The sequence below is a fragment of the Arabidopsis lyrata genome (genome assembly GCF_000004255.2).
Source record: "Arabidopsis lyrata subsp. lyrata unplaced genomic scaffold ARALYscaffold_5, whole genome shotgun sequence".
Classification (NCBI taxonomy): domain Eukaryota; kingdom Viridiplantae; phylum Streptophyta; class Magnoliopsida; order Brassicales; family Brassicaceae; genus Arabidopsis; species Arabidopsis lyrata.
In genome coordinates, this window is record NW_003302551.1 from 19,666,296 (window position 1) to 19,679,769 (window position 13,474).

At 35.0% G+C, this 13,474-nt stretch overlaps 2 protein-coding genes across 3 annotated transcripts; both read left to right on the top strand.

The window, feature by feature from the left end:
- Positions 1-872: 872 nt before the first annotated feature.
- LOC9312603 (citrate synthase 5, mitochondrial) lies at positions 873-4,771 on the top strand. 2 transcript variants are annotated; one of them, XM_021026717.1, is made up of 20 exons: positions 873-1,132; positions 1,212-1,278; positions 1,354-1,410; positions 1,541-1,582; positions 1,766-1,831; positions 1,917-1,982; positions 2,099-2,212; positions 2,292-2,355; positions 2,525-2,607; positions 2,702-2,754; positions 2,837-2,914; positions 3,009-3,137; positions 3,289-3,331; positions 3,454-3,540; positions 3,696-3,797; positions 3,955-4,062; positions 4,140-4,190; positions 4,271-4,344; positions 4,439-4,490; positions 4,590-4,771. In XM_021026717.1, the coding sequence occupies exons 2-20, from the start codon at positions 1,228-1,230 to the stop codon at positions 4,680-4,682; spliced, it is 1,413 nt and encodes a 470-aa protein (XP_020882376.1). In that variant the 5' UTR covers positions 873-1,132; positions 1,212-1,227; the 3' UTR covers positions 4,683-4,771. The 2 variants fall into 2 exon arrangements, with proteins under 2 accessions (XP_020882376.1, XP_020882377.1); XM_021026718.1 differs by having other exon boundaries at positions 875-1,132; positions 1,357-1,410.
- A 1,139-nt stretch (positions 4,772-5,910) lies between these two features.
- On the top strand, positions 5,911-9,793 carry LOC9314386. The gene is made up of 3 exons (XM_002876490.2): positions 5,911-6,858; positions 6,947-7,460; positions 8,569-9,793. Exons 1-3 carry the CDS (start codon positions 6,395-6,397, stop codon positions 9,520-9,522), a joined length of 1,932 nt encoding a protein of 643 aa, XP_002876536.1. The 5' UTR covers positions 5,911-6,394; the 3' UTR covers positions 9,523-9,793.
- Positions 9,794-13,474: the final 3,681 nt, after the last annotated feature.

Below are 13,474 nucleotides of genomic sequence, written 5' to 3' on the forward strand. Positions count from 1 at the left end.
TCTCAATCATTGAAATATCAGTTTATTATTGGATGACATAATGATCAATAGTGTCATATCATATGTAATGCTTTAAATAATAACTATGTAGCTACATTCATCATTGTTAATAGCCGTGATCAGTGCCGGTCCGACATCTGCGAGTGCCCTACGCAAAGCTTCAAAAAATATGCCTTTTTCATATACTACAAAAACCATTAACGAATCATTATCGAATTTGCAGCTTTCTTTTTTAAAACAAATTTGGAAGGAAAAAACAATAAATTCAAAAGCAAAACTAACAATTAACTTCAAAACCTAGAATTTTTCACTTGTAAAATAAGCAAATTGACTCACATACACGCATAAGAGGTATCACTTGTAGGATTTTTAGAGTTTTTTTTACTAAATCAAAAATTTAGTGTTGACGATAATTAGTTTGTCTTTAAAAACGCATATCCTTTTTTTTAAAAGGGCCTACAAAATCAATTTATAACTTTTGCAGCATATCCAAAACTTAACAAATTTTTAGTTTAAAAGGCCCTAAAATTTTGAGGCCCTAATCGCTGGCTTCAGTTGCTTGGCCTCTGCGCCGGCCCTGGCCGTGTTACATCATTCAACAGTATTTCAAAAAAGATAAAAATTTTACTCATGGAGAATGAAGAATATCAAACCGCCCATTCGATAACGAAGTTTATTTTCAATTATATTGTGAAATATCAATTTATTCGCTCGACAATTTGTCACATTGTCCAACAAAATAAAATTATGTTATATTCAAAATCCTTGGACTTTACCAAGAAGCTACCTTTTTTTAATTTAGCAACAGCAAAAGCTACATATTAAATTTTTTTTGTTAATGACCGTTTTTTAAGGCTTTAGAATCGTTACGGCTGCTTCGAATCTTGCGTGTCACGGATCGATGGAGCTAACCAATCTGAACCGAACATAATCTGATCGTTCGGTTTTCTAAGTGGTAATCAATTGGTTTATTATTACCGGTTAAGTAGGAAGAATCCGTGTTTTGGTTTGTTCACTTGTGTTGTAAATTTATAGTCTCTCTGATAAAAACACAGAGACGCTTGTTCATCACGTTGCAGATATATTTCAACATCTCTCGATTTGCCTCTTTACGTTGGAGAAAGAATCTCTGGTAAGTTCCTCTCCTCCCTTATATCTATTCTCTAGTTAAGCCAATCTCGATTTCTTGGATTCCTGAGTGTTGTGAACAGGTGTGAGTTTTGAAGAATGGTGGTTTTTCGTAGCTTATCAGCCATTTCAAGGCTTCGGTCTCGAGCAGTGAGTAGATTTAGCTTTGACCCTTTTTGTGTTTTGATTGGTGTGAGACGATTTGATGATCAGATCTAATAAAAGCAGGTGCAACAATCCTCACTTAGCAACTCCGTCAGATGGCTCCACTCTTCTGAATTGGTATTTTCTTAGGTTTTCATGTTCTCGTGTTGATGTTTTGTTATCATGCGGTTCAGTTTGAGAACCAAAAAAATTTGGAATTTTGTTTTCTAGATTTTGTGTTGATGTTGTTTAAATAATGGCAATGCAGGACTTGAAGTCGCAGATGCAAGAGATCATTCCAGAACAACAGGTTAGATTCTACGTACTTCGTTGTCTTTTGATTGAGTTTATATACTTTTGGTTTTAGTGATTGACATTGTTTCTAAGTTTAGGGCAGATTTCATGTAGTGAAGCTCTTCTCTTTGTCCTAGTTATTGCCTTTTCTCATACACAGCTTTGTTGTCTTTTCTCATACAAAACTTTCAATTTTCAGGACCGTTTGAAGAAACTGAAATCAGAACATGGAAAGGTCCCAGTGGGGAACATCACCGTTGATATGGTATGGATTCTAATGATTTTTGTTTGATTATAAAGGCTTTGTCTTATAAAATATGTTATTCCCTTTTTATGTGGTTTTTGTGAAGGTACTTGGTGGAATGAGAGGGATGACTGGATTACTCTGGGAAACCTCATTGCTTGATGCAGATGAGGTATGGTTATAATTTTGATCATATAGATAATTTGTCAGGTCAGATCTTGAATTAGAATATATAACATATGCTCTTCTTTTTCGGCATTATTGTGATGATCTTATCTTTAATATCAGGGAATACGCTTTAGAGGCATGTCGATTCCTGAATGCCAAAAAGTATTACCTTCAGCTCAGTCTGGAGAAGAGCCCTTGCCTGAGGGTCTTCTGTGGCTTCTGTTAACTGGAAAGGTTGGATTATCTTAACATTTTTATACATACATGGTTACGGAAATGTATAATACGATAAGTTTCCATCTTTTCGATATAGGTGCCAACTAAAGAGCAAGTTAATGCTTTGTCAAAAGAGTTGGCTCATCGTGCGGCTGTGCCAGGTTTGTAGTTTGTAGTTCACCTCTATCAGCCTCTAGGCTCTGTTTGTTTGTGACCTCAGTTTCATGACTCATTAAAACCTAGCAAAATACAAGCTGATGGTAATTATACACTGAATGTTATGATGTTGCAAACATAACAACTCTGTTTTATACTTAATTTCTATTACAGATTATGTATACAAAGCTATAGATGCCCTGCCTTCAACAGCTCATCCAATGACTCAATTTGCTAGTGGGGTTATGGCCCTTCAGGTGGATGGCTTTGTTCTTTACTAGTTTTGTCTATGTATCTCTTAAAATTTATTAATTTTTCAGGAGCATCTTATCTTGTTAAAATGTTACTCAGGTTCAAAGTGAGTTTCAGAAGGCATATGAGCAGGGTGATATTCATAAGTCAAAGTATAAACTTTCAATAGTTCTAGTTCGTTTCTTGATTGCGTTGTAGTAGTAAGCATCATAAAAACTGAGGTTTTCCTTGCAGGTACTGGGAGCCAACCTTTGAGGATGCACTAAACTTGATTGCTCGTGTTCCTGTTCTAGCTTCATACGTTTATCGAAGGTTAAATTCTATGCTCTTTTCCAATGATTTTGGCTTTCTGGACTTAATTAAATTTTATGGTTTATGTTCGTGATACATTTTAATAACATTGCAGGATGTACAAGGATGGTAGCATCATTCCATTGGATGATTCTTTGGATTATGGTGCAAATTTTTCACACATGCTGGGATATGATAGTCCTCAGATGAAAGAACTCATGAGGCTTTATGTCACTATCCACAGGTTTGTCCTGGTTCTCTCCGTTTCAACATGTCTCGTTAATTTGAATCCATAAGCTAAAGTTTTCTTGTATACAATGATTTTCTTTTACTTTACCAACTCTTACTTAATTTCTATATCATGCTTTTTGATTTTCTACTGGTTTTTGTTTTAGTGATCATGAAGGTGGAAATGTTAGTGCTCACGCTGGTCACCTGGTATGTATTTGCTACACGGTCTTGCATGATACTGCTTCACTTTTAGTTTGTACTCCAAATGTTTCGACCTTATAGACATTTCTGATGGTTCTGTTTTTGGCTGATGATGTTTCTTCACTTAGGTTGGGAGTGCACTTTCAGATCCATATCTTTCATTTGCAGCTGCTTTAAATGGTTTAGCTGGTCCACTCCATGGTTTGGCTAATCAGGTATGTATTTCCTGAATGAATCTTATATTGTTCAAATCTACAAGTGTATATACTTGAGTTCCAAGAATGACTCTTATAAGCTGCTAAACTGTTGTTGTACAACTGATAATTTTGGAATCTTACTCTGTTTTTTTTTTTCGATGGTCTTGTTGTAGGAAGTTTTGCTGTGGATCAAATCAGTTGTCGAGGAATGTGGAGAAAATATTTCAAAGGAACAGCTAAAAGATTATGTCTGGAAAACGTTAAACAGTGGCAAGGTAAACAAAATTCTCCTCTGCTTTGCCTTTTGAAACTAACTATATGTATTGCATGCTAATCATGACATGCCATAACTTGAATTATTGGGATTATGTTTTGATTTTTGGTTTGCCTCTGAATGTTGCCAGGAGACTTAAATAAACATTTGTCTTGCAGGTTGTTCCAGGATATGGCCATGGTGTTTTACGTAAACCGGATCCAAGATATGTATGCCAAAGAGAGTTTGCCTTGAAGCATCTACCTGATGATCCTCTTTTTCAGCTGGTAACTAATTTTTTGCCCTTAAATCTTTGGTCATGCTTTTAAAATTTTACTGGCTCACAAATTATACAACTCAATAGGTCTCAAAGCTTTATGAAGTGGTGCCTCCTATTCTAACCGAGCTGGGAAAGGTACTATATACATCATCATTCTTGTGTTACCAGATTTCTGATTTTATCTGGTTTTATGAATCTTGAAATTGCTGTAACAGGTCAAGAACCCGTGGCCTAACGTTGATGCTCATAGCGGAGTGCTGCTAAACTATTATGGTCTAACCGAAGCAAGGTAGGAATTACTTGTCTCGATTAAGTGTGACTAGGCTTGGAGCTTCTTTTGCTGAATCTTGGTTATAATAGAGTGACCTTCCTTTCAAATATAGATACTACACAGTGCTTTTTGGAGTCTCAAGAAGTCTTGGCATCTGTTCGCAGGTACATACATTCATGCTATCGAGAATTCGGTATTACGGATAAGTATATCCATCACAATAAACTCATTTTCTCGATTTCTTTTTTCTTTCCTGGTTTCAGCTGATATGGGACAGGGCACTTGGACTGCCACTTGAGAGACCAAAGAGTGTAAACATGGACTGGCTCGATAACTTCATGCGCTTGAACCACTAAGTTAATCGCTCACTGTTGTTGGTCGAGGTTCTCTCTTTCATCAAACCAGCCTTCTCTTCCATTTGATTGGGTAGCTTTTGGCACTTTTAGAGAGAAAAAGAACGATTTTTCATCTAAATTTTGTTTCTGCAGAGTTTTCATTTTGGTACTTCTTCAAAAACAATAATGTCAAACAAGTGAAGAAACAGTCTTTCTTAGATTGAGACACCATATTATTGTTACTCAACTTTGGGTGACAAGTCAACCTACAGGTTCAAGCATCCATTGATTTGTATTTGATTGGTCTTTGGTGAACTATCGTCTAATAAACATAAGAGGATCAGAGGATGTCAGCAATACTCAAGAAACCACTCCAGCTCAAACAGAGTGTTTGAAGTCAATAGAAGCAGAGTCAAGAAAGTCAAAGCCACAGGCTCAAACAGGATCTCTTAACAAGAAATTGCTGATGAAGCTTCGTCTCCATCTTAAGAAGCTTCCTTTGATTCTACCAAAACCGATTTGCAATTTTGCGTGAATAGTAAGATGCAACGTGTTCTCTTGTAAACCTTAAGGTCTTTGTATAAGTATAAGACTATCTGTAGACTGTAGTCACAAAAGCTAGAAATGAGAATTTGATTCTGAGTCTTCTTCCTCACCAAGTTTTCTCTAACTTTCAGAGGAGTCGCTGGATCCTGTTACCGAGAATTGTTAGAAACCGAGAGCAGAGGTTTCTAGCTAGGAAAAGAAACATATTGTTGGAACAAATCCTAGCCCTCCTCGTTGGTTCAAGAGAAACATACAATTCCAACTCAAGTACGTGATGGACTTGACTTGCTTAAGCCGTACGGCATCCTCGTAAAACCAAAACCATGTCGAGAAAAGGAACTTGACCTTTACGATATCCTCAGCTCGAACCCAAGTCAATGACATAGAGTAGAGACCTCCTACTAAAGCCATACAAGATTCTTGGTTCAAATATGAGTAAATCCTTTTGCGTTTTCTGGCTTGGGTTGGTCACGAGTTTCTTATTCTTCTAAAGTTTACCAAAAATTAATCTCCTTTCTTTACCTTTGCGTGTGAGTGTGAATTAAAGTATTGATTTATGTAATGATGGGTTTAACTTAAAAGTTTTAAATCATGTCATCAAACCCATCAAGACTTGTCTGTAACTCTCTGTATCACACAAACGTTCGTGTGTACTAAATGCGAATATTTTTTAGTCATAAACCTTTTGTAATTAATTTTTGCTTAAATGGGTGACCGATCTGGGTCCAATCTCCATTTAAAGCCCATATACAACTCACAAATTAAAGCCCATATCTCTTTCTAAGTGGATAAATTCCATGCCCAACCTCATACTATTTACCAACATTCCATTTCTAGCAACCCATGAAGGGCATTCCTGTAAATAACGCAGTCTACCTTCCTTCCTCCTCTCCGTAGACGGTTGTTGCACACAAAGCGAGGTTGGGTTTGACCCGACCCGTTACTATATATATATAAACACAAAATGGGTAAAGCAAATGTGAAAATCTTATATGTAGGTCTATATCATTTCCATATGAAGTGGAGAAATATAGCTAACAAAACCTAAATATTAATTTTTTCTTATTACATATAGTTCCATTCATATATTTAAAAGGCTTCATAATACGAAACAAGAAGGTGATAAGAAAAAAAAAAAAAACAAATTAAAAATTAAATCCCTAAAAACTGCAAACGAGCGTGTTGTTATGAAGGAGGAAGAAGAAGAAGCAGTGATATCGAACGGCATGAACGACGACGACGATACTAACAATATTAACAGTTCCAGTGAATTTGATAACAATCGTATCGGAGACGGTGACGGAGACGATAACTGTAATCTGAATCAGATCAAACAAGTATGGGGAACGTGGGACGAGTTGGTGTTAACATGCGCCGTTAAGCGTCATGCTTTTTCCGATTGGGACTCCGTCGCTAAGGAGGTTCAGGCTCGTTCCCGGAGTTCTCTCATCGTCTCCGCCGTCAATTGCAGGCTTAAGTATCAAGATCTCAAACGTAGGTTCCAAGATTCCGTCGACGTCGGAGAAGAAAACAGCGAAGCGGCGACGGCAGAGGAGGATGAAGTCGGTGAAATCCCTTGGCTCGAGCAGTTACGAAGTCTTCGTGTGGCGGAGCTCCGCCGTGAGGTTCAACGATGTGACGACTCGATACTGTACGGAGAAGTCTCTATTTCTCCGCCGCTGGATCTGAGTTTTTATTTTTTTATTTTTTAATTCATTTTTGAATTTATTTTTGATTAGGTCGCTTCAGTTAAAAGTTAAGAAACTAGAGGAGGAGAAAGACGGAGATGATGGAGACAATAAACCAGATCTGAAAAACGATGAAACTAAACCGGCGAGACTTAACCGGGAAACGACGGAGTCTGACCGGGAGGATAATAGGTCGATGAACGAGTCCAACTCGACTGCCTCCGTCGATAAAATCGCCGATCACGACAGATTAGACGGAGATAAAATGGTTCAGGCTGACGAGAATTCGAGAAATCCAGATCCCGATCCGGTTAATAAGGCGGCAGCGCCGGAGGAGGAAGAACGCACGGTTAGTAAAATATCGGAAATGAGTAACTCGGGAGAGTTGGATGAATCGGGAACGTCCACTGGTCCTGGAAAGAGGAAAGGACAGAAGTACAGAAGCGGCGGAGGCGGCGGTGATATCAAATCGGCCGGTGATAAATCACAGCCGTTGATAGATACCATTAAGCTAATTCGGTCTCATCCCCATGGTTCCGTGTTCGAATCCCGGCTTAGGAGCCAGGTAAGCAAATTGCCTTATTTTTCCTCGATTTATTTTTTGGTGGTAAATATTATAATTAACTCTTTCTTAATTACACATTTTATCTTGTTTTCCAACGATTTTTTTTGTCGTCTTTTTCCAACGTTACGATAATTTGCAACATGCGTCAAAACTCAAAACTATAAAAATCTTTTCAAATAAATTTTCCTTTTAACTTTTACAACAAACAATTACTCTAAAAATTTCTTGCATTCATTGTTATATGTTGCATTCTATTAATATAATACTATTGTTTTCTTATAAGACTTAATTAAGTATTTGGATGATGCTTTATTCTAAAAGAAAATGTATATATTTTATACTTAGCCATGTATTCAGGCCTATATATAGTCAACCTAATGTGTTTTATATATATATACTCAGAACTTATTAACTATCTCGCCAAATAAATGCAAAACTTAATTTGTTTACGAATGTCTTTATGTTTTTAATGGTAGATTACTAGATTTTGTTGTTTCCATTCTCTACTTCCCCCTAAAGAATTTTCAAGGACGACCAATAAAATTATGAGAAATTATCCACAGATTGTCCAATTTGGTCGGGACCACTTCGATAATTTGATAGTTAAACTCTTTTCACTTTTTTTTCGAACATCACCCTTTCCATTTTTCGAATTACGCTTTATTGTTTCTTATTGTTATTATATAACGTATAAGTTTTTCATATGGTAGCAAATATCTTTATATATACAGTATCGATTGTTACCTCGTGTGTTCGATCTGTAAATTTCACTTCCATATCCGATTTTCTTAGAGTTGGTGATTTTCTTATAGATTCCCCCTTTTTAACGTTATTCTTGTTACAAACACAAGGTTTTTCGTTGTAGAAATTTTTTTGTTTTTTTTTTCCACAACCATTTACCCATTTGGTCACACAACACTGGACACCTGGCACCTTCCGGTTGAATCATGGGTTTGTCGTGTCTTTCAAGATATGGTCAACTTATTGACTTTTCAGCCGCCTTTTAAGCCGGATAGTTTTTGGGCTTGAGTTGGGCATCTAGAAGCCCATTATTTGAAGACGTTTTAGTGGTTGTCTCATACTGACTCAGCTCTGTTATCTCTCGCAGGAGACTAAGGATTACAAGAGGTTGATAAGGCAGCATTTGGACATCAAGACAATAGAGAAGAAGGTGGAGAAAGGATCTTATGTCTCTTCAAGCCTCTCTTTTTACAGAGACCTCAAGCTTCTCTTCACAAACGCCATTGTCTTCTTTCCTACATCTTCCTCAGAATCCATGGCTGCTCAAGAGCTAAGAACCCTCGTCTCTAACGAGATGACGAAACGAACGGGAAAATCTGGTCACAATGTCATCAAAGCAGAGGCTGAATCAAACGAACAGAAATCCTCTGTTCTTCCTCTTGTTGCCTGTAAAAAGAAGAGTTCTGCTTCAAAAAAGACGCCTCCTTCAAATTCTAAACAAAAAGATGAGAAGAAATCTCAGGAAGTCTCAGAGGAGAAGACTGCGACTACTACTACTACTACTAGTGCAAGAAGCTCGAGGAGAACGAGCAAAGAGATCGCTGTTGTTGCTAAAGATACTAAAACGGGAAGAGCCAAGAATAATAATAAGAAACAAAAGGATACGAAAACAGAATCATCTGATGATGGTGATGATGATGAGAAGGAAGAGAATTCTAAAACAGAGAAGAAGACAGTAGCAATAGCAACAGATAAGAAGAAGAGCGTGGCTGATTTTTTGAAGAGAATAAAGAAGAACTCTCCACAGAAAGGAAAAGAAATAACGAGTAAAAATCAGAAGAAGAGTGATGGAAATGTTAAGAAAGAGAACGATCATCAGAAGAAGACCGATGGAAATGTTAAGAAAGAGAACAGTAAAGCGAAACCGAGGGAATTGAGGAGTAACAGTACTGGTAAAAAGAAGGCTGAGGTAGAGACTGATAATAATAATAAGAGTTCATCGAAACGAAAACAAACTAAAGAAACAGTAGAGGCTACGGGAAAACGAAGTAGAGAATCCGGAAAAGACAATAAGCAGCCAAAGAAAAGAAGCAGAAGATGAGACTAAATTAGCCTGTGGTTAAGCATTGTACATTTGATGTGCCAGAAGTATTCATCATTCCTCTTAACATCAGTGTTTTGGAAGGAGTCATAGTTCTTGTTAGGTATTCTCATAGTTACCAGTGTAGTTTTTATTTAAACTGGGCTTTCCTTGTTTTAGAGGGTATAATGGACACATGGTGTTGTCTTCATTTATTTGTTAGTTTGATCCATACTAGGTTCACAAAACCTGAAACTCTGTTTAGACTTAGGAAATAAAAATCTCAAAAAAACAGAGCACTTAAGTAAGGCCCATGAAGTGAATATTTATGTGTGTTTTTAGTCCATAATCAAATATTGGGCCAGATCTCATTTTTTGCCAGAGAAAATTTACAATATAATGCAAATGCTCATAGCCTCAAACAGTGCTTTGTAGTTTGTACTTTGTAGTTAAGACCACAGAAAGATAAATGATATCAGTGAATACTTTTTAGTTATTAGCTACAATTACAAAGATTGATATTTATGAGCGAACTTTTCTCTCACCAAAAAGCTCCATAATTTGTGATATTTGAAGTTTTGTTTGTTTGTCTTTATATATGCTCATTGCTCAGATAGAAACAAAATTAAATTGAAGAATGTTCTTCTTTAAGTTGAGGGTATATTACCTACCTAATTCGGTCATTCTTCTCTACTAGTGTTTCTCACTCGACCTCGATCATCTTTAAAGAACAATGTTGGGTCCAGGTAGAGGTGTCAAGCGGGCCAAAAACCCACGAAATTTAAGTGTTAAATTTGTTTTAAATTTTAGTAAAAATCATTATTAATTTTTAAAAATGAATTTAAGTGTTAAATCTATATTACGTGAAAACATGCTGAACTTCGAACACCAATGTTTACGGACCAATTAAGGACATGATGCATAGGCGGCTAGGCGCAGTTAGTTTTCGACCATTTTAAAATTTAACACTTGAACTAATTTTTAAAAAGTATTAATGAAATTAACATGGTTTTGGTTAAAAGCATTCTTACAGCTTAAGTGTTAAATTTATTTTAAATTTTAGTGAAAATCTTTATTAACTTTTAAAAATGAGTTTAAGTGTTAAATATATATAACTTGAAAACATGCCGAACTTCGAACACTAAAGCTTACGGACCAACTAAGGACATGATGCCTAGGCGCGGATAGTTTTCGACGTTTTAAAAGTTTAACACTTGAAATCATTTTTAAAAAATAATAGTGGAATTAACATGGTTTTGGTTAAAAGCATTATTTTCTTAAAGTTTAAGTGTTAAATTTGTTTTAAATTTTAGTAAAAAATCATTATTAATTTTTAAAAATAAGTTTAAGTGTTAAATTTATATAACGTGAAAACATGCCGAACTTCGAACACCAAAGCTTACAGACAAACTAAGGACAAGATACCTAGGCACGGTTAGTTTTTGACGTTTTTTAAATTTTAACAATTAAACTAGTTTTTAAAAATAATAGTGAATTTAATATGGTTTTGGTTAAAAGCATTATTTTCTTAAAGTTTTTAAGTGTTAAATTTGTTTTAAATTTTAGTGAAAATCATTATCAATTTTTAAAAATTAGTTTAAGTGTTAAATGTATATTACGTGAAAACATGCCGAACTTCGAACACTAAAGCTTAAAGACCAACTAAAGACAGGATGCATAGGCGCAGTTTTTGACGTTTTTTAAAATTTAACACTTAAACTAATTTTTAAAAAGTAATAGTGAATTTAACATGGTTTTGGTTATAAACATTATTTTTTAAAAGTTTTAAGTGTTAAATTTGTTTTAAAATTTAGTGAAAATCATTATAAGTTTTTAAAAATGAGTGTTAAATCTATATTACGTGACAACATGCCGAACTTCGAACACCAAAGCTTACGGACTAATTAAGGACAAGATACCTAGGCGCGGTTAGTTTTTGATGTTTTTAAAATTTAACACTTAAACTAATTTTTAAAAATTAATATTTTAATTTTTAAAAATTAGTTTAAGTGTTAAATTTTAATAAAGTAGGGATAAAACTGGAAATTTTTATAAACATCTACATTGAAAATACAAAACGACATTTATTTTGTAACAAAATTTTTAATCTAAAACTACACTTAATATGAAATGGAAGGAGTAGTAAATTTAACATGGTTTGGTTAAAAGCATTATTTTCTTAAAGTTTTAAGTTTTAAATTTGTTATAAAATTTAGTAAAAATAATAATAAATTTTTAAAAATGAGTTTAAGTGTTAAATTTATATTACGTGAAAACATGCCGAACTTCGAACACCAAAGCTTACGGACCAACTAAGGACATGATGCCTATGCGCGGTTAGTTTTCTACGTTTTTTAAATTTAACACTTGAACTAATTTTTATAAATTAATAGTAAAATTAACATAGTTTTGGTTTAAGTGTTTAAGTGTTTTCTTAAAGTTTAAACCTTTATACTTATTTTAGTTTTCTTAAAGTTTTCTTAAAATTTAAACTTATTTTCTTAAACTTTAACTGTTTTATCTAAAATATTTGAAAAACCTTTCTAATTAATTTTAAATCAGAAAAATCAGAAAGTCAAAAACTTTTAAAAAAAAAAAAAAGAGAGAAAAAAGGTAAGAAAGTACCTGGAGATATCGTCAGGCGACTTGTGGTTGTTCTGAAATTTGACATATCACCAATTCTCTTCAATATCCTCTTTGTTCCTCGTAGTCTCCGGTGAAAGCGGCTCGGTGGCTAGGTCTATTGGTTTATGTAAACCGGGAATCAAATGTTAGATTACCCTTGGTTAAACCAGAACATTCTAGTATAAATAGAATGTATCGTTGCAACAAATCATTAAGAAGAATAACAGAAAGATCTTCATCTTCTTCGTTTCTTCTTCGTTTCTTCTTCAAGCCTTCACTTGCTATTAAGGTCATAATCCGGCGAACTGAAATCGATTTTGATTTAGGGAGAAGACGACAGAGGATTGATGGAGATCATATCATTCAATCAATGAAACGATGTATATATATATATGCAGAGATCATCATATATCGGATTTTACGTCATCAATGTCTACTTGGGATCATCATCAGCGTTGAGAGACTGCGGATATCAATGTCTACTTGAGATCATCATCATCTGTATAAAGACTTCGCTCGAGAAGAAGAAGAAGCGAGAAATAGAGAGTTTTGATTTTTTTCTGTCAAGGAAGAATTAGAAGAAGCGTTAAGAGAATGCGTGAGAGAGAGAGAGAGAGAGAGAGAGTGTTTACAAGCAAAGAGGTTCAAAAGAAAAAGGAAATTCACAGAGTCTCTGTATTAAGACTTTCGCTCGAGAAGAAGAAGAAGAAGAAGAAGCTTTGATTTCTCTCACAGGGAAGAATAAGAATTAGCGTTGAGAGAGAGTATTTATTTATAAGCAAAAGAGGTCCAAAAAGAAAAGGAAACTAATAATCACAATCCTTAACGGTCACATAATGATTTCCTTTCTCTGTAATCACAATTAACGGTCACATTATAATTTCCTTTTCTTTTCTTTTTTTGTTTTTGTTTATGTGAGAGAATGTGATGAGTAAAATTAAGGTGAAGATCTCTGGTGGTGCTTATAATATGCACGAAAGAGGTAACTATATAAAGGGCTTCGAAGAATCATAGATGGATTTTGTTATCCGATCCTCTTAAGTATACACTAACCACGAGACTGTCTTCTTTCATGTTAGTATGAGAGAGCTTTGGATAGGCTTCAAGGTCCTATGTACGTTGGGACTGGCTGCATCTTCCGCCGAGAGCATCATAATGATGATGATGATGATGATTGAGATATTTAATCTCTGCTTCGATTCCAGTAGCTGATGGTCTAGTACAACGTTTTTGGTGGTACTTGCACTCCCAAACCTTTTGTTTTGCAGAGAAGAAGCAAAAAGGAAAAGACTTTTGGTGATTAAAAATGCAGTGCAAGGATTGTTATTATACGAGACTCTGTGTACTG